The sequence below is a fragment of the Aulonocara stuartgranti genome (genome assembly GCF_965226115.1).
Source record: "Aulonocara stuartgranti genome assembly, chromosome: 7".
Taxonomy (NCBI): Eukaryota; Metazoa; Chordata; class Actinopteri; order Cichliformes; family Cichlidae; genus Aulonocara; species Aulonocara stuartgranti.
The window spans coordinates 66,482,662-66,500,359 of record NC_138945.1 but is presented as its reverse complement, the minus strand read 5'-3'; the positions used below and the strand labels follow the sequence as shown (position 1 = coordinate 66,500,359).

At 38.7% G+C, this 17,698-nt stretch overlaps 2 protein-coding genes across 3 annotated transcripts in view; one reads left to right on the top strand and one right to left on the bottom strand.

Annotated features, from left to right (window-relative positions):
- The window catches only part of LOC309711248 (protein arginine N-methyltransferase 8-B), a 206,582-nt gene that overhangs the window by 136,240 nt on the left and 52,644 nt on the right, over nt 1-17,698 (bottom strand). The gene's annotated exons all lie outside the window — the stretch shown is intronic.
- Nucleotides 1,706-17,675, top strand: cracr2aa (calcium release activated channel regulator 2Aa). 2 transcript variants are annotated; one of them, XM_082541425.1, is made up of 19 exons: nt 1,706-1,903; nt 2,940-3,050; nt 4,227-4,622; nt 6,072-6,183; nt 6,264-6,444; nt 8,551-8,697; nt 8,946-9,036; nt 9,144-9,239; nt 10,221-10,408; nt 10,895-10,966; nt 11,999-12,044; nt 12,202-12,281; nt 12,394-12,739; nt 12,869-13,001; nt 13,272-13,353; nt 13,606-13,720; nt 13,872-13,973; nt 14,629-14,705; nt 16,442-17,675. In XM_082541425.1, exons 3-19 carry the CDS (start codon nt 4,413-4,415, stop codon nt 16,527-16,529), a joined length of 2,166 nt encoding a protein of 721 aa, XP_082397551.1. In that variant the 5' UTR covers nt 1,706-1,903; nt 2,940-3,050; nt 4,227-4,412; the 3' UTR covers nt 16,530-17,675. The 2 variants fall into 2 exon arrangements, with proteins under 2 accessions (XP_082397551.1, XP_082397550.1); XM_082541424.1 differs by lacking the exon at nt 2,940-3,050 and having other exon boundaries at nt 1,707-1,903.

Genomic DNA, 17,698 nt, shown 5'->3' with positions numbered 1-17,698 from the left:
AGAACAAGGCACAACTTGCTATTGCAATAAACTATAATCTAATTATCCACACCTAACAACTCTTGCACTTAATCTATAATAAAATGATGACAGAAAAATGTTATAGCACTGCCTTTAGTAGCCTCACACAGCTCCTGCTGTTTCCTCCTCATGTCCTTTCCAGCCATGTCTGGACTACGGAGCCCCCCAGGGGACATGGGAGAAAAAAAAATTAGGGAGGAAAAAAAAAATTAAGACGGACTTTTGCGAGATCTCGCAATAAGTATTGCGAGCGCTCGCAAAAGTATTGCGAGATCTCGTAAAAGTTTTAGCCGCATTCTTCGCAGGCCGCCAGCTCGAAGCCGACCGGGAGGTCGAGGCACGATGTGCCGGGAAAGCGGTGTTCCTCCCGGCTGTAGTAGGTCTCGACCTCCCGTTAGCTTCGAGCTAGTGGGTGTCAGATCTCCAAAAACGTCGGAGCTCTTTTGCAAATATGTGATGTCTTGTGAACCGAGCAGGTATCTGACATTTACACAACTACATTCACGCCTCAAAATATCTTAAAAGTGTATTTTGTGACCCAGAAAGAGTAACATTACAACTAAGTAGCTGCCGCCATTGTTGGAGTTTTGCGAGATCTCGCAATACTTTTGCGAGCGCTCGCGAGATCTCGCAATACTTTTGCGAGATCTCGCGAGATCTCGCAATACTTTTGCGAGATCTCGCAAAAGTCCGTCTTAATTGTTTTTTTTCTCCCTAATTTTTTTTTTCCTCCCTAATTTTTTTTTTCCTCCCATGTCCCCTGGGGGGCTCCGTATTTTTCTGATACTTGACAATTTTTTTTTTGACAACTGACACCTGACAATTTTTTTTCTGATACCTGACAATTTTTTGTCTGATACCTGACGATGTCCTAAAATGTACACCGTACAGGTAATGTTTGTCGCGCTGTTGCACACACAGCACGCTCGTTTGTTTCAGTTCGTCAGCTGCCACAAGACAGCTTACCAACGTGTACGTAATAAGCTACTCCTGGGTGCTACACACTACAGTGTACGCTGTACACCTACTTACTGGTTTTGTCGCATCAGTCTGTGTCTCTGAGTTAACTTGTGTTTCTCCTACAGCTCCGGACCGCTAAAAATGCGCGTGCTCTTTGTGAGCTCGTTCCCGGCTCGTAACCAGCGCGTTCTGCCATCAAGAGCGATCATTGGTTAAATGTGATCATGTGACTGATGCAAGCCAGATCCTTTTATTTAGCAAAACTGTGATTAATAGTTAAATATTATTGTTGAGGAGCACAGACAGGACTCCGCACGCACACACACATAAAAAAAAAATAATAATTTTTTTTTAAAAAGTTGCCTCAACAAAAGGGCACTTTGGGCACCCATCAGGAAAGGGGCGGGTGCTCAAGCCCCTCTAGCCCCCCCCCTCTGCACGTGCCTGGATTCATTACACGTAAAACCTGTAACACAACCTGTAAAACAACGACACGACCTCTCTTTTGTGTCTTAAAACAAGCAGCGACTGCAGGGCACATTCTCTTACGAATTTGGGTTATTTCCTCATACTTTACAAAGTTAGTGTAGTATGAGGAAATACTGCTACTACTACCAAGAAAGATAACACATCTTACAAGATGTATAAGTTTCCTCGCGGATGACGGTGGCTCCTGAGTGGCCGCTTACCGCGTGTGGACTTCCTTGTTACCGTTGCTACGGTTACCAGCGATGACTTGGCTGAAGTCCCTCCCTCCGAGTTTGCCCCGTCAGTGCTGCTCACTCAAGTTCCTTTACACACACACACACCCAACCACACAAGGGAGTTTATAGTAAACAGTGAACTTCATATGAAGCGAATGAGGCCGATACAGCGCAAGATATTTATTTTCTTCTACTTGAATTCTACTTTTTAGTCACGGGTACGTACTTTACCCATTCCCCGCTAAATACTTAGTAACAGGATGCACATTGTCGTTGCTGCTAGCCAAACGTTACAACTGTATGTTTTCGGGAAGACTTTTTAATATGTTCATGCAGTACGTTTGTTTGCACTGTTGTTATTGCAGTATTTTTATATTGAGAAGATTTCAGTTGCCGCAGGAAGTTTTACAACATCGGAAATGAAGTAAACATTACGTTTTAACTTGTCAAGCCACACGTGAACTGAAACCTGAGCTATTCTTTTCTCTTAGCTTTGTCTCGTTTACCACAAGCGTCGTCCCCGCTTTCTTTTCGCTATATGTACAATGTGCATGTGACGATTAATTTGACTGCTTGACAGGTGTAACTGGTATTTATTTAACAAATTGAAGTTGGACATACTCCACCCTGTGGCGGAAAATCGACGGTTGTTATATTTAGATGCTGTTGACTTTTTAGGAAGTTGAGTGAATATGTTTGTTTGGCAGCCTGTAATACGTGAAATATTCTGCCGACACATGCAGCGATATAAAAACATTGAACGACTTGGCAGAAGACAGGAGGTTATGACCCGCTGAACTTAAATAAAAACAGTCCCAGTCATTTGTTTTAAGCTGTGCATTAAAATGTATTTTCTGTAAATACAGGTTCAAAATAAGTGTGACACTTGTGACCAATTTTTATAAGAGGAAGAAAGCAGAGGACAGTTTACATGTTGTGAAATATTCTGAAGATGTGTTGCAAAAAAGTCCACTTTTTTTAGTCAACTTGTTAAAAAATTTCTCAAGAGGATTATTATTATTAGACTTTATATTTAATTGTAGTTGTCATGAACAGGTCTGAGAAATGGCACCTCGGTTTTGCCAGTTATTGATCTGTGACAGGCTAGTTGAAAGAATGGAAAATAAAGGTTATGGCTGTTGTGTTTAGTTGGAGACCAACAACTTAAATTGTCTCAGTCTAGCCCTGACCACAATGTTTGCTTAAATGTTGCTAACTGCGGTAGCTCTAACAGCTGTTACATGCCAACCCCAGAGACAGATAAGGCAGCTATGCAAAGCAGGTACCTTTTATGTGTTTAAACACTGGATCTTAGGAAAAGGACAGTTTTCTGGCAGTGAAAACAAGGATCCAGGCATTACATAGGTAGGTTTTTTAAAAAAGTATTTATTTGTTTTCTCTAAAAGTATTGACAACATTTCCAAGTTTTAACACAGGAGGCATTAACCTTGTGTGCTTATGTGGTTAAAGGCTGGAACGATTATAGACAATATTATTGTTGATATTATGAGCCTGAGGAAAAAAGAGCAATTCACCTTAGTTCCCTTTCTTGTTTCCTCTGAAATTCTTAATCATTGTCTTTTTGCATAGACCTCATGAGGCTTGACATGCTAAATGTTACACAATTGTTGCATATTAAACAATAGCTAATATTGCTTACCAGTTTATGCAACCATTGAGATGGCTGAACACCAAATGCTGTAATAGATAAATGTAAAAAGTTAAATCTGTGGTAAAATGTTTACTTTATCGTCAAGGTTTGCCAAACCAGTTTAGATTAAATATAATACAGACATTTTTAAGTCAACTTTATGAGCAAAGCAAATATGAATCATTTGACTTGTCCTTCCATGTGGGTTTGCCAGTGTGTGTCTGAACCTGCTTTCTCATCTGTTCTTTTACCTGCCTACATGCATGTCAGATTTTTCCTCTGTCTGTTCCACATGTCTGCATTTGCGTAGGTCATCACACACAGCTTCAGAAGCTGCCGTTTATAAATCGATTGAGCAAAGTCACGGTGCACAAGTTGAAGGCAGTCTTCCAAACCAATGCACACAGAACTGTTGTCTGCATAAAACCCACCAGTAATAGAGTAATCAGTCAATATTTCCTGGTAAAGACCACCCTCGTCATACCACAAGTTTCAGCTGCAGTTTTGGGTTTACTTGTCAGATGACATTACTTTCAGCAGCAGCCGTCATCCCTGAATGTAAAGAGAAGAGCAGCAGTAGTTTTAGGTGTGCAGCTAGTACTATGTAAGTCAAAAACAGAATCAGGATTTGTAGCAGAAAGAGAGAAAGGAACTACACATTTTAAATGAGTGATTCTTGTCTGTTATACGATTGTAACCAATTAATATTAGTTTAATTAGATGTATCAAACAAAACTCCCTTTTATAGACTTCATGTTTTCATGTTTGCACTTCATGCAAATCTCTAATTTCTATACAATTTTATGTACTTTTGCATATAGAACAACAAAAAAAGATATATTTAATGGGAAAGCAGTCATAACTGAACACTCTTTTTGTCTCTCTCATAGGTTTGAGCTGGTAATTAAAGAGGTGGTTGCTAAGAGATGACAGTCGGTGACATTGGTGAAAGCCTCAGATGTTCAGCAGACTAAAGCTCCACTCGTTTGGGATCTTTTTCCTGCACGCCTCAGTCTGTACCTGGCTCATATGAAGGACGTGGAAAACGGTCTTCTATCAACAAACTCATAGTTACCATGGCAGCTTTTACTGCTCCATTTGCCAACACCAGTGCCATGAACTCCATGTTGGCCCATACCGCCTGGCAAAGCCAAGAAAGCAATGATGAGGCAAGTACGAGTGGGAACGGGAACGTTGGACAGAACACTATTCTGGAGAAAACCCACGAGTTCTTCCAGATGTGCGACATCGAGAACAAGGGTTTCATCACCCGACGGGACATGCAGGTGAGGCTTCTGGTTTAAGGACGACTGATAAAGTTCTGCTATCTTTAAACTAGTGTTATAATCTGTTTTAACATTACTAAAAATAATTTATTTCATAGTAGCCAGCAGAAGAATTAGAAAACATCATTACTACCAACTTTAATCATTCCTAATCAGTTACGTTTTTGCACTGTTTCAATCATTATTCTAAAACCACAGTTTACACATCACATTTTTATTGTGTTTAGAGATAACAGGTCATCATTTATCCAGAATAATATGCAGGGATGTGTCCGCACACTCATTAATGATGCTGAACAGGACACGGATACGACATGCACACCCTTTTCAAAGCGACATAATAGACACTCAGAGACAGAGAGCCACGCGGAAGCTTTGTCATGCAGCTCCTCCACTCACATTATTGTGCAGATTCATTTGCCCCTCAGATATTCATCCAGGCCACGGCTTACACTTTGATGAAGCACTTCTAGGCTCTTGCTCTGAGGAGGACAAACACGTAGAAGATAAGCTTTGATCTGCGGTTTATGATAATGGTTTCTAATTTAACTAGTAATGATGATGAGAGTCCAGTCCTCAAAATTATTTATATGAACATCTGCACTGACTGCTCTCTACTTAAAGGCAATACTTGTCGTGTTACAGGGTTTGTTTTCACACTTTGCTTTCAGCTGACAACGACTGTGACGATATAACAGCTAAATAAACAGCGCTGCTTAAGTTTATTTTCACTGTTGACATTGTAATTTCAGTGGCTGAGTCATTTTCACTTGCTTCACAGCTTAAAATCCATTTCCAACCACGATCACGAAGGGGATGGCTTTACAGTTGAACTGTTTGCCAACATAAGGGATATGTTCTTCAGATAACACTTCAGAGGAACAGCTGATAGTTGTAGAAAGATGGTATCATTTCTGTGTCCCTGCCCTAGATTTTAAGGGTGCGCATCAGTCAACATTTGCAACAGTGTAAACATCACATAAACTCAAATTGCTTGCAGAGGTGTGGCTGTGTTGGCTTTTGTTAAAGAAAAGAAGTTGCTGTCATGTGCAGTTCTTTAGGAGAATCTCTCTTTCCCACGTTCCTTTGGATTAACCTTTTAAAGCCTTAAATTCTGAAAGATTATGAGAGATTGATAGTCTTGCATCGCCATCATTTCCAGTGGAGATGCCAATGGTCACAAACTGAAGGCTGTATCTACACGAGAAAGATTGTTTCACTGCATGAGTGTGAAACAGTGTTTTGCTAAACAAGATATATATCTGTTAAAGAAGCTCTAGAGCTTATTTGGTTCAATTTAGAATCACCAGGAATAAAAGGAAAATAACCTGACTGTTCCTTAGCTCACAATTTCCACTGCGCACGACTCTCCTTATAAAACTCTACTGTTAAGTTTCAGTACTAATAATGTCCTTGAATATCTGCTGTATTTTCTGTCTTGATTAACAGAGGCTGAACAGTGAGCTTCCTCTAAGTGCGGAGGAGTTGGAGAATGTATTTGATACCCTTGATTCTGATAACAACGGATACCTCACCCTGGAAGAGTTCTCCTCTGGCTTTAGTACGTTTTCTCTCCGTTTCATGTTCAAATAGGAGCATCACACTTCTTATTAATCATCTAAGCTCTTGATCTTTTTTTAGGTTCCTTTTTGTTTGGTAATACCATTGCTGAAGAAGAAGTCATGGGGGAGAAGAACAGCTTGCCAGAGGTCCTGTACCAGACACACAGAGAAGAGGGCCTGGCAAAAGCAGAAGAGGATGAGGAGGAAAAACACTTTTGCATGCTTATGGAGAGCCTTGGAGCTAACAATGTCTTTGAAGAGTGAGTACTGTATGAGTGTCTTTGCACACCTTTGTGCATTTTGTACATTAAATTTGAAATGAAAACCTATTTAAAGCCTGACACTTTAATCAGCATGAGAAAAACTTTGTTTCCTCTTATAAGCAAACCTCTTGCCTCTTGGTAGAGTATGTCTGCTTAAAATTTCAAGTCATTTTTATATGATTACATTAAAAACATAGTAATTTAGTGTTACGCCTTAAGATTTTCAAAGAAGCTTGACTTTCTCAAAATCTTTATACTTAAAACTGCCTTCACAAACCTCATTAATGTAAGCTTTCATGTTTTTTCCTCTTTCATGACTGCTTCTTTGTAACTGCTGTTGAGGTCTGTTTAGAGTTTTCTTTGTTAGCATGAAAACTATGTAGTGACAGACTCTTACGAAATGCATGACTAGACTAACCTTTAACAAGCAACTCTAACTCAATAAAAGCAAACAGTAGTGGAGGTGGATGCCAGACTTACACATCCTGTTGGCTTCCACCTACCTGGTTAGAGGTGAACAATGACATTTTAGTTCAGATGAATTTGTGCAGCACTAACTGATATTGATTTTGGGCAGACCTGGAGAATAAATATTTCAAAATGTTTCTGACTTTCTTAGTCTAATAACTTAAAGGCATGTTGATAAGCTGTTGTTGTTCTGTTCCATAGTAGGAACAGAATGTAACAGGTTATAGATGTTCCAGAAATCAACACTTGTTGCTTTTATTTAATATATTTTTCATTTTGTGTAATGTACTGGGATATTTATAATTACAGCTTTTTGTATTTATTAAAGCTGTTGTTATATTTTCCATATTTTGTAATTATATTTGCAATATATAATAAATTGTATTATTTAATTTAGTTTAGTTAGTTGCTATTATTACTGTGTTGGAGAAACTGTGACCACATAATATCACTGGGATGAATAAAGTGATTCTGATTACAGCCGCTTAGGAGGGCATTGGGGGCTCCACCTGCATTGACCTAAAGCTGTTTGGTCTTTGACCAATATTTAGCAATTTCAGGGTCTGAAGGTGTGAAAGACTTTCAGGATGGAGAACCTTCACACAGCAGCTTGTGACTTTCAGTATTAGTGTCCCATTTCAAATCAAATGCTATAATTTTGCACCAACTACATGATACCCACCTTAAAGTCATTGTTTGTTTGTTTTTTAGCACCCAGATAAAATAAACTGAAAATAGAGTTAGGCGATCTAAAATAAAATACAGCAAATTTTATAGCAAGATAAACTAAATGAGGGAAATAGAGATGAACTAACAGTATAAATGTAGCATGTAGTCGTTGCCAGGGAACAGAGGCGAACGGGAACATTTCTGAGTGTGCATATGGTACTACAGGGTCAGTTGTCAGAAGACAATAGGCCGTACCAGGTTGGATGAAGACCAAATCAGAAGCAAAGGACCTGCTCAGAAGCTGATTAGTAAAAATCTGTGAGGAGAGGTTACTATAGCGACTCCTGCCAGTGGCGGTGGTTGGGGGTGACATACACTTCTGTGTACCTCAGGGTCAGACACAGAGAGCTCGCCAAACATAATTTAAGCTCTGAAGCAAATGCTTTCCAAGCAAAAATCAAAAGTTGTATCGTAAGAATTCCTTCACTGTGAACAGCTGCAACTTCTCGACTAGAAAATACTAAATTTTCATGTTTGTAGAGTTTATTATATGGACGAGGTGACAGTGTAAAAACAACCTCTGACTCTGATTTTCAGACTTAATGCTATTTCTGTTTTCTTAATGCATTGGTTGTAGACATTGAAGCACATAAAAAACATTTAAACCAGCATGAAGAGCGTTATAGTTAGATTCTTACAGTGCAATAATAATTATCGATTTCTCAAGGTTAAACATAAAATATCCTTTTAAAAATTATGTGATTACGGAGGAGCTGCTTTTCTTCATTGTTATTGTCATGTGCTGTTGCTGTGGTAAAATCTCTAACATTCCCCACCGCATTACTTCTATTTTTCTTCCAAATAACGGTACTTATTTCCTCATGAATCCTTGTGACAAAGACATCTGATATCAGTAAATGAATTGGCTTAGCCGCTGCAATTATCTGCTTAATTTTGTCCCATCAGTCCTGCTGAAGTGCGCAGTCTTTGGGCCCAGCTGCGCCGGGATGAACCACACCTTTTATCCAATTTCGAGGACTTCCTAGGTAGAGTGACATCCCAGATCCGAGAAGCCAACCAGGAGAAGAGGGAGATGGAGAGTGCTCTCAAAAGGTCAGAAAACATTCATGTATATTTGATGCAGTCGTCATGAAAGGTTGAAATATTATTGGAGGTTTTTCAGATTTGAATGACTGACAGTGCTGCGACAAAGCTCCTTAATCACTGTGTAAATCATTTACAGAAGCTTTTTCTCTCTAGTGCATTATTATTTTAGTGATAAATTTTATAGATCTGTTATGTCAACAGGGTTATTTATATACATTTCACAATATTATATCTAACTGTTATATCTAAATCAGGAAAGCAGCAACACATGATAATGAGATCCAGCGACTATACGAGGAGATGGAGCAGCAAATAAAAAGTGAAAAGGAGAGAATTGTGCTGCAGGTACAAAGCAATCACTGGTGTTTTCTGTTAGAGTCGACTTACCTTTGCTCTGTCAGATGTTTTGCATTTTAATCTGACTTTTCAACTTTGTTCTTTGTCCACTGAAGGACTATGAGCGGTTTCTGTCTCGCAGTCAGGACCTGGAGCTGCAGCTGTCCCGTAAGGAGAAGGAGCTGGAACAACTCTTCCAGAAACAGAAAAGAGTGAGCTGAATTTAGCAGAATGATTTCCACCACTGTCCCACGCTGGAGTATTTAGATGAAATCTAATAGAGATGAAACTCTTTAACCCAAGTGAGGTAAATTCAGTTGTTAAAACATGTGAGACACGACAGATAACAGAATGCAGTCATAAAGTAATTCACTCTTCACCATAAATGCTAGACAGATAGTAGCAGGTTATATCACACCTTTATGCTTTTATGATTAATTACCAAGCTGAAAATTAGTTCTGGTCATGCTGGTTTGCTGTTTATGCAGAACAATCAACCACACATCATAATGGCTGCTACAGCTTAAGCAGCATCCAGTCTGATAATGCTGATTATTCTCTTTTACTGGTTTATGCACCGAATGCACTCCAGACCACAAGTGTTTGGACAGTTTCACATGGCTCTGTCAGCAGCACCAACATTTTAAAACGAAGGCATGAATAATGCAGTAGGAAAATAACCAACACAGTGTCCAAAAGTTACAACGCGGAAAACCCAATTTTATTTTTTTCTTTGTGCATCTTTGTGGCATTTTGACACCTGTGGGATTGTTATTCTCCACAGACTTTGAGCCTCTAGTTGAAACCGCACACTGTTTTATCCTGTTACTTGAATCATAACTGGAAAAATGCCTAAAGTATACAAGAGCATCCTGCACGCTCACATTCAGCGTATTAGACAACGTCACATTACTAACAAGGACAAGAATCCTAAACAGCAGGGTTAAGAGGCTGTATAATCATGACTGGCTAATTTAATCTGATCTTAATGCAGTAACATATCTGATGTTACTGTATCCTAGCTTCATGCTGTCCTCATATTAATAGAAGTTAAAGTTACATCAGGCATTTATAATGAGTATTCATGAAATGCTGTCGTATTTAAGGAGACAGTGTAACCAGTTATATTTATCTATCTTATCAGAGGTGTCTTCTTTTCCTTTTTTCTTTTTTCGCTACCCACCTACCTCCAGTTGGAGAGTCAGTGCCAGGAACTACACAGTGAGCAGCATGTGACCAAGGTGGAGAATGTGAAGTTAAAGCAGACAAATGATGAGTTGGCACAGGAGCTGGAAAACACCTCCCAGGAGCTGATGTTGGCACAGGAGCAGCTGAGTTTACTGCAAGAGCAGTCCACACGACTACATGAAGAAAAAGAGATGTAAGCGATGACTGATCTCGGTTTATCTGATGTTTTGGTACCTCGAGCTCTTGCTCTCTCAATTTCTTATCTGTTGCTGATTGATTAGGATGCAAAACTTTGATACTGAAGACATAAATATAATTTGTAAAAACAAAGTAATGTCCACCATACTTTTTACTGCCGTCATGCAAACCCGACGGTTAATAAGCTATTAAACATCTAAAAATATTTACAAACGTATATGGACTCGTAGAACTCATACTCTTACTCATATTGTAAGTATTTCTGATTTCATTGGCATTTATTCTTATATATTGAATTTTGTATGAACCCACAGTCTGTCAGTTGTGTTTTTTTTTTGTTTTTTTTATTACTAATGCTGTAAAAACTGTCTCGAAACACTATAAACTTGTTCAAGTCATATGTGAGAAGTGTAAATGCAAAATACAGTATAATGCAATGACAGAGTATTAATAATCACTGATGTCTTGCTGTTTAAAATAGAGAAATATACAGAATAACTGAAGGCCTGCAGAGAGAGCGAGAAAGTCTCCTTAAACAACTGGACCTGCTAAGGTATGGATCAGAATAAAGAAGGTACAGCTGTACATGTCTGCTTTAGAAAGAATTGGAGTGTACAGAAACATGACATGAGTTTTGGGTGTTTTGTCTCTATTTCTTTCCCACTGATGAGCTCCAAAGCCAATTTTCGCAACCGAAACAAGTCATCCAAAAAAGTAATTTCTTTCTGTTTTCATGTGAGATTTGTTGTTTAACTAAATCAGAACAGCACTGAGGAGCAAACATCTCAGTTGGTAATTCATCTTTTACAAGTGTACCAGTCCCATAACAAAGAAAAACTGATTAGTTTCTCAGCCTCAAAGCCTTTTCAGAAGATGAGTTTTTGATCCTTTAAGGCTGCTTTTGAAAGAAATGTTGCTTTACAGTAAATGACAGCGATTCCTATCCGATTATCCAAAGGCTTTTTTCTGTATCAGCTCCAGACCGTGTGTTTGGACGGTTTCACGCCTCTGTCTGCAGCACCAACAATTTGAAATGAATGAATAATGCATCAAGAAAATAACTCAACATGGGACAACCCCTTTTTTTGTATTGCATTTTTACGTCCAGCATGATCGTTATCCTGCACAGACAGTGGGCTTCCATATGAAATGGCACAGTTTTATCCCATTATCTGGATCACTGGAAAGTATGCAGGAGCATTCTGCATGCTCACATTCAGCCAGCTCCTTTAAAACGTATTAGACAACATTTCTATATCGAGCATTACAAGAATCCTAATCATCAGGGCGAAGATGTGGCATAATCATGACCGGTGAATTTAATCTGATCTTAATCTGACCGAGTTGCGTTACACTTGCTGTGGACCGAAACGACAGCAGTCGCAACAACAACGACACATGGGCTGAAGTGTCTGAACTGAATCTAACAGAGAAAAGTTTCTGCTGATGATTTAAGTATAAAGAAGGTTTTTCAAAAAGATTTCATTTGAAGAACAAAGAAATTGCGCCTTGTATATATTTGAATGTTTGAACCACTTTGACTGAAGTTCTCAGTCTTTATTTTTTATCCCTTCTTTCTTTTCAGGGAGATGAACAAACATTTACGAGATGAAAGGGACATTTGCTATCAGGTGTGTTTCGTGTGTGAATTTCATTCCCTTGATTATTTAAATTTATCCTCTCAGTTCATTTTATTTTTGCCCTTTTTAAAAAGATTGCAAATACAGTATATATATAAAAATATCAGACTCTCGTGCCATATTGCAAATAAACACTGTGACTCTGCAGAAACCAAAGAATTCTAAAACATCGGGTTTGAAGCCTTTAATTGGTGTCGGGAAACGCATAAATACAGATGTCTTCAAAAGGTAACAAATGTCATTACCTTGAATGGAAGGCAAGCCAAAGCTTATACACCCTTGGCTATTTATTTTATGTATTAATGTTTATTGTATGTGCAATGTTACTTTCTATCTGCAGTGAGGATGAGGAGGAACTAACCTCCAGCTCTATGAGGCACCGCTTAGTCAATGGGTCATGCCAGCCGTTTTGTGCAGCACAAGCAAGAGGCCAAGGACATCTCCAGAGAATCATTTCAATTGAGGAGGACCACCTCCCCTCCTTCCTGATTGACTGTCAAGTCCAAACCCCACTTCAAGAATGCAATGAAGGAAAGAAGGTCTCAGATAATGAAGACAATATAGACTTGGTGATGAGTGATATTCATCCTCGCATGTCTTCAGCCTCGCACCAACAAAGCATGGAGAAAATGGAAACCCCCTCGTCTCCGAGAGGCCAGCCTGTTGGCAAAGAGAACAGCATGAATGTAAGCTTCGTCACGCTGTTGTAGCGTCAACTTTCTCACACATGCAATATGCGAGCCTTTGCTGACTGGCAATAAAAAGCGAGTTCTCATATTCTTTAGGTCTTATTCCTGTTCGTCCTGTTTCTTTAGGAGGAAGTTAGCACTTTAGCACCTGAACGCCTCTTCAAGATCGTCCTGGTAGGAAATTCTAGTGTTGGAAAGACCTGCCTCCTCCGACGATTTTGTGATGACGCCTTCCACCCCGGCACCTCCGCCACTGTGGGTACGTATTTTATAGTGTAAACAGACATTAGCTGGTTTAAGAAAAGCATTCGAAGCTCTGTGGTTGACCTCGAGCTTTGTATGCGTTTGCCTGCACAGCACTAAATGTAACAGTTGGTTATGACAGTTTTTTTCTCCTCGGGGTGCAGTGCTGTCAGCAATGAACGTTCAATCCAGGGCTGAAATAGCCTTAAACACGATCAAACTGTAAAGTATAATAACCTTTGGCGTTATATGCTTATGATGTCATTTGTTTTGTCTGAATGTGCAGGTATAGACTACAGTGTAAAAACAATAGCTGTGGATAACAGCCAGGTGGCGCTGCAGCTGTGGGATACAGCAGGACAGGAGAGGTGAGCTTTTCAGACACTGTCAGGTGTGGATTTGGCTGAGATCTTTAAACTTTCTAATCTGTTCTTATTTTTTTCTCTAATGTGATCAAATGTTCTCAACTAACAGAAGCAATGATCAAGCAAAACGTTTTTTTTCTTATGCGGTGACAAAACCTTCGCATGTTTTTACCTGAGTAAAGAGGCAGAAAAAGTACTTTTCCATTATGTAAGCTGTACCCATAAATTTGCTACTTCCTCCTGCTTGTCCTGCAGGTATCGAAGCATCACCAAGCAGTTCTTTCGTAAGGCTGATGGTGTGGTTGTGATGTATGATATCACTACTGAGGAGAGTTTCACAGCTGTAAGACAGTGGCTCACTAGTGTTAAGGTAAGGCAGTACCAGTCACAAAAACACCACAATCCCATTTTTGTGTTTTGCTTTATTTTGCTTACCTGCTATAAAAAACAAACAAATTACATTAAAAAACAAAAAAACAAGGCTGTTTTAGCCTGTGCTCTTTCCTTAACTTGCTTCACAGGAAGGGGCAGGTGAGGACATCCCCGTCATGCTCCTGGGAAACAAAACAGACAAGGAGACTCAAAGAGAAGTTCAGAAAAGTATCGGCGAAAGATTAGCCAAGGTCTGTGTCTGTTGTTGCTGCTAAGCATGAGATTCTGTTTTAGTCACTGTTAGTTTCTGGTCAGTCATACTACAAATGAAAGAAACATGAAGAATAATTAAAAGAAAAGAATTAAAAGAAGCATGAATGAATAATTAATATTCATAATTTAGGTTTTTTTTTTATCCTTCTAATCTCTAGCGGGTGTTGTAGTTTCTATAGTTACTGGACAGAGTCTTGTGAACTAATATTGCTATATAAGAAATGTTTCTTTCTTAGTGCTTTTACAATTATCAGTGTAGGATTTATCGTCTACATTTCTCAAGGTAGCACAGAAGTCATTTTAGAATAGAATAGAAATATCCTATTTCCCCATGATCGGAAGGTCGGTGGTTCGAATCCACTGAACAGCTACCCTGAGGTACCCCTGAGCAAGGTACCGTCCCTACACACTGCTCCCCGGGCGCCCAATGGCTGCCCACTGCTTCACTGAGTGAATGGGTTAAATGCAGAGAGGAATTTCCCCAAGGGGGTCAATAAAGTACACATTCTTTCTTTTACTGTCCTTCATTGGATCATTGGGGAAATTCATGTGTTCCAGCAGTTTTAGTTTTAGTCAAAAGTTTTAGATTTCCTTGTAAGATTCTTTTAATCTGTCACCTTTTGGCTCTTTTAGGACTGCCAGATGACGTTCTATGAGTGCAGCGCCTGCTCTGGGTACAATGTCGTGGAGTCCATGGTTCATTTAGCCAGGTGAGCAAAAATAATGACATTTCAGCAACATTTTGCCCTGCAGGAAACTTCAGTTTGGCAAACTGTGGAGTGATTATCAGTGAGACTCTTCCTGCACCAATATACATCTTTATATGTGACAATACACTACTTAACAAATTTATTAGACCACCTGTAATAAAAACAAGAAAACAAAAATATATTAGAAACATGTTATTTAATTTAAAAAAAAAAATGAATCCACATTTTTATAGCCAAGTTTGACTTGGCACACTGGACTTCTTACTTATGAGAAGTCAATAATTAATCAAGCTTAATGTTTAATCACTAAAACTTATTTTTCTGCTCATGAAATGGCAAATGGCCTGTATTTATATAGCGCTTTACACGTTCAGTGAAGGTAAATAAATAACTAATTTGGCATTAAATAAAAATGTGCTTTACTGTTTTCTACAGCTTTTTTGTAAAACAGCACATTTTAAAATTATTCAGTAACAACCGTAATTACAATTTGGCATTAAAAATATAGTTTCAGTTACACAGCTTGAGCATACTACTGGATTAACCATTACAAAAACATAAAACATTTGGTATTTACCACTACTTTTAACTGGTAATTACTGTGGTAAGTACTGTATAAAGACGTAAGTCAAAAGTTTGTAACAATAAGAAAGCAGTCACGTAAAATGCCCAAGTGAAAGTAAAAGAGTAACAGTAACCTGTTTTATGAAATTACTGCTAAAAATTAGGATACTGTAGGTTTGTGAATCTAGACAGCATTATGGTGTGAGTGAGGATTATGGTTCTGGTCTTGGACACAAGAAACAAAAGAAAACAAAATGGTTACTAGAATATTTTTCGTTCTCTGAAAATGCAGTGAGGTATCTCACCATGCGAAGGGCCCGATGGCATGATCAGTCCCTGAAGCTCCAGTATCACTCGGCCTGTCCAAAGGGAGCCCTGTTCTGCAGGCAGTAGAGTCTAATAAAAGTATGTGATAACACCAGCACTTGTAAGCAGGGCCCACGAGTAGCCATATGTCTGATGGAATGCACTCACAGTTATACAGGAGGTTTCAGTCCTTGGCACACATACACCACCAGCCAGCTGCTCCTGGGGAAAATAAAAAATCACGAGGACATGGACTGGTTAAACTGGTTACCTTTTCAAACATCCCTAGCGCCTTATCACTATCTGGCAAATTACACAGGAAGATAATGCATGTCGTACACAACAATGAAAAAAAGGTTCCTTCACACCATCTCTCAAACGTCAGCACTTACCATTATGAGCCAAACGTGTACTGTAGTTAGCACCCAAGTATTCTGAGTGGTTTCTGTCAGTCCTCAAGGGGGGAGTCCATGCACAGTGTCAGCAGCAGCCACAGACCACGAATGTAACACTAGAGCGTCAGAGATACCCACTGCCATGCATTGCATATAGCAGCACTATTAGCACAGGTACTCTGACGTGCTAGTCTGCAATTTTTGCTGTCAAATAAAGTAACTTGTTACGACATCTTAACCACTTACAAAACAAACCCAAATGAATGCAAGTGGAATTTACATCATGGTTTCACCAGAGGACCCTTCCCATAGTGAGAAAAAACTAATCACTGATGAAGACAGAGCAGAGTTAATGCATATGCACGTTTGCATTTTCATAGCAAATCCAACTCCAAAGGGCGAAGCGCATCATGATGCACATCAAGGCTCCTGTTAGAAATTGCTACATTTTTGTTTCATTATGTCTCGTAGAATTCTGAAAGAGCAAGAAGACCAAGAAAAGGAGAAGACTGTCCATCTCGTCAGTATCCACTCAGAGAAGAAGAGATCCTGCTGCTGACAGATAAACAGTTGACACTTACACAGAAGCACTACCCTTTACGTAGATACACGTTGTAAAAGTGTGATCACATGTGCAAGCGAGAACATATCGTGCTGATTGTCATCACAAAATTGTTTACTCTTTGCATTAAAAGTTCTCTGTTATAAATGTGTGATTTGCCAAACTAGTGACAGTTTAAAAATCACTTATTCACGAGGATGAAGTAAAACACGAGTCATAGCTAGTATGTGGATTTCCCTCCGTGGGTCAGATGTAAATATCACTGAACAAATGTTAAGCTAAGTTCACTCTTTTTCAAGTCAAACTAGGACATTTTTAATGAAGGATACTTACTCACATTTGAATGTAACTCACAAATTTCCAATATTTAATAATCTTCCAAAAGCTTTGTAGTATTCAAATGTGGAGTTTTTGCTTTTAATATATGAATTCAGTGTTTAAATGTTTCGCCTTTACATCTTTTTCAAACATTTCAGGTGGACTTAATAGTGTGAATAACTGTAGCATATGACTCATTGTCAAACAACATTACATTTAACACTACTTTTGAAAAGCCTTTGGTGTTCAGGTTTAGATCGCTTTTTAAGTTCGTGGTTAGTCTTTGGACCAAGATTAACTGTGGTGTTAAATAACATTTCGGGATATTATGGTTGCTTCACTTGGTGAACTGCAGTTATATCTTTTTAATGAACAAACAAAAAATGTCATTTAGTATTTGTCCCACAGCTGTTATTGTTCATGTTATTTTATATTACAGGTGTTGTTATAGCAGTACTGCAAGTTACTAGGCTACATGTGTATTAACATGAGAACTCATCTCAGCTTTATTTTGAAAGACACACCCTTGTTCCCAAGAGACCAGACAGTTGACAAATATTTATTCAACTTTTCACTTTACTATGTTTGGTGCCAAGTATTTATGAAAATGATATTCCTGTAACTTGATATGTAATTTGTAACAATGTGGTTTTGGTAAAAAAAAAAAAAGTACTCTCACTAACAGTGAATCACTACTGCCAGGATCTTGCACATTACTCTCATGTAGACATACATATGTATATAAAAAATGGAAATGCCGATAACTTAATAATAGCTATGTGTACAGTTTATGTGAAAAGCACGGGAGGACTTTGTTTCCTTTCTGGCACCATGAAATAAAAATATAT

Coding starts and splice junctions, on each gene's coding strand:
- cracr2aa (XM_082541425.1), top strand. CDS start 4,413: ATGGCAGCTTTTACTGCTCCATTTGCCAACACCAGTGCCATGAACTCC. Junction 4,623..6,071: donor TCACCCGACGGGACATGCAG/GTGAGGCTTCTG, acceptor CTTGATTAACAG/AGGCTGAACAGTGAGCTTCC. Junction 13,974..14,628: donor TCGGCGAAAGATTAGCCAAG/GTCTGTGTCTGT, acceptor TGGCTCTTTTAG/GACTGCCAGATGACGTTCTA.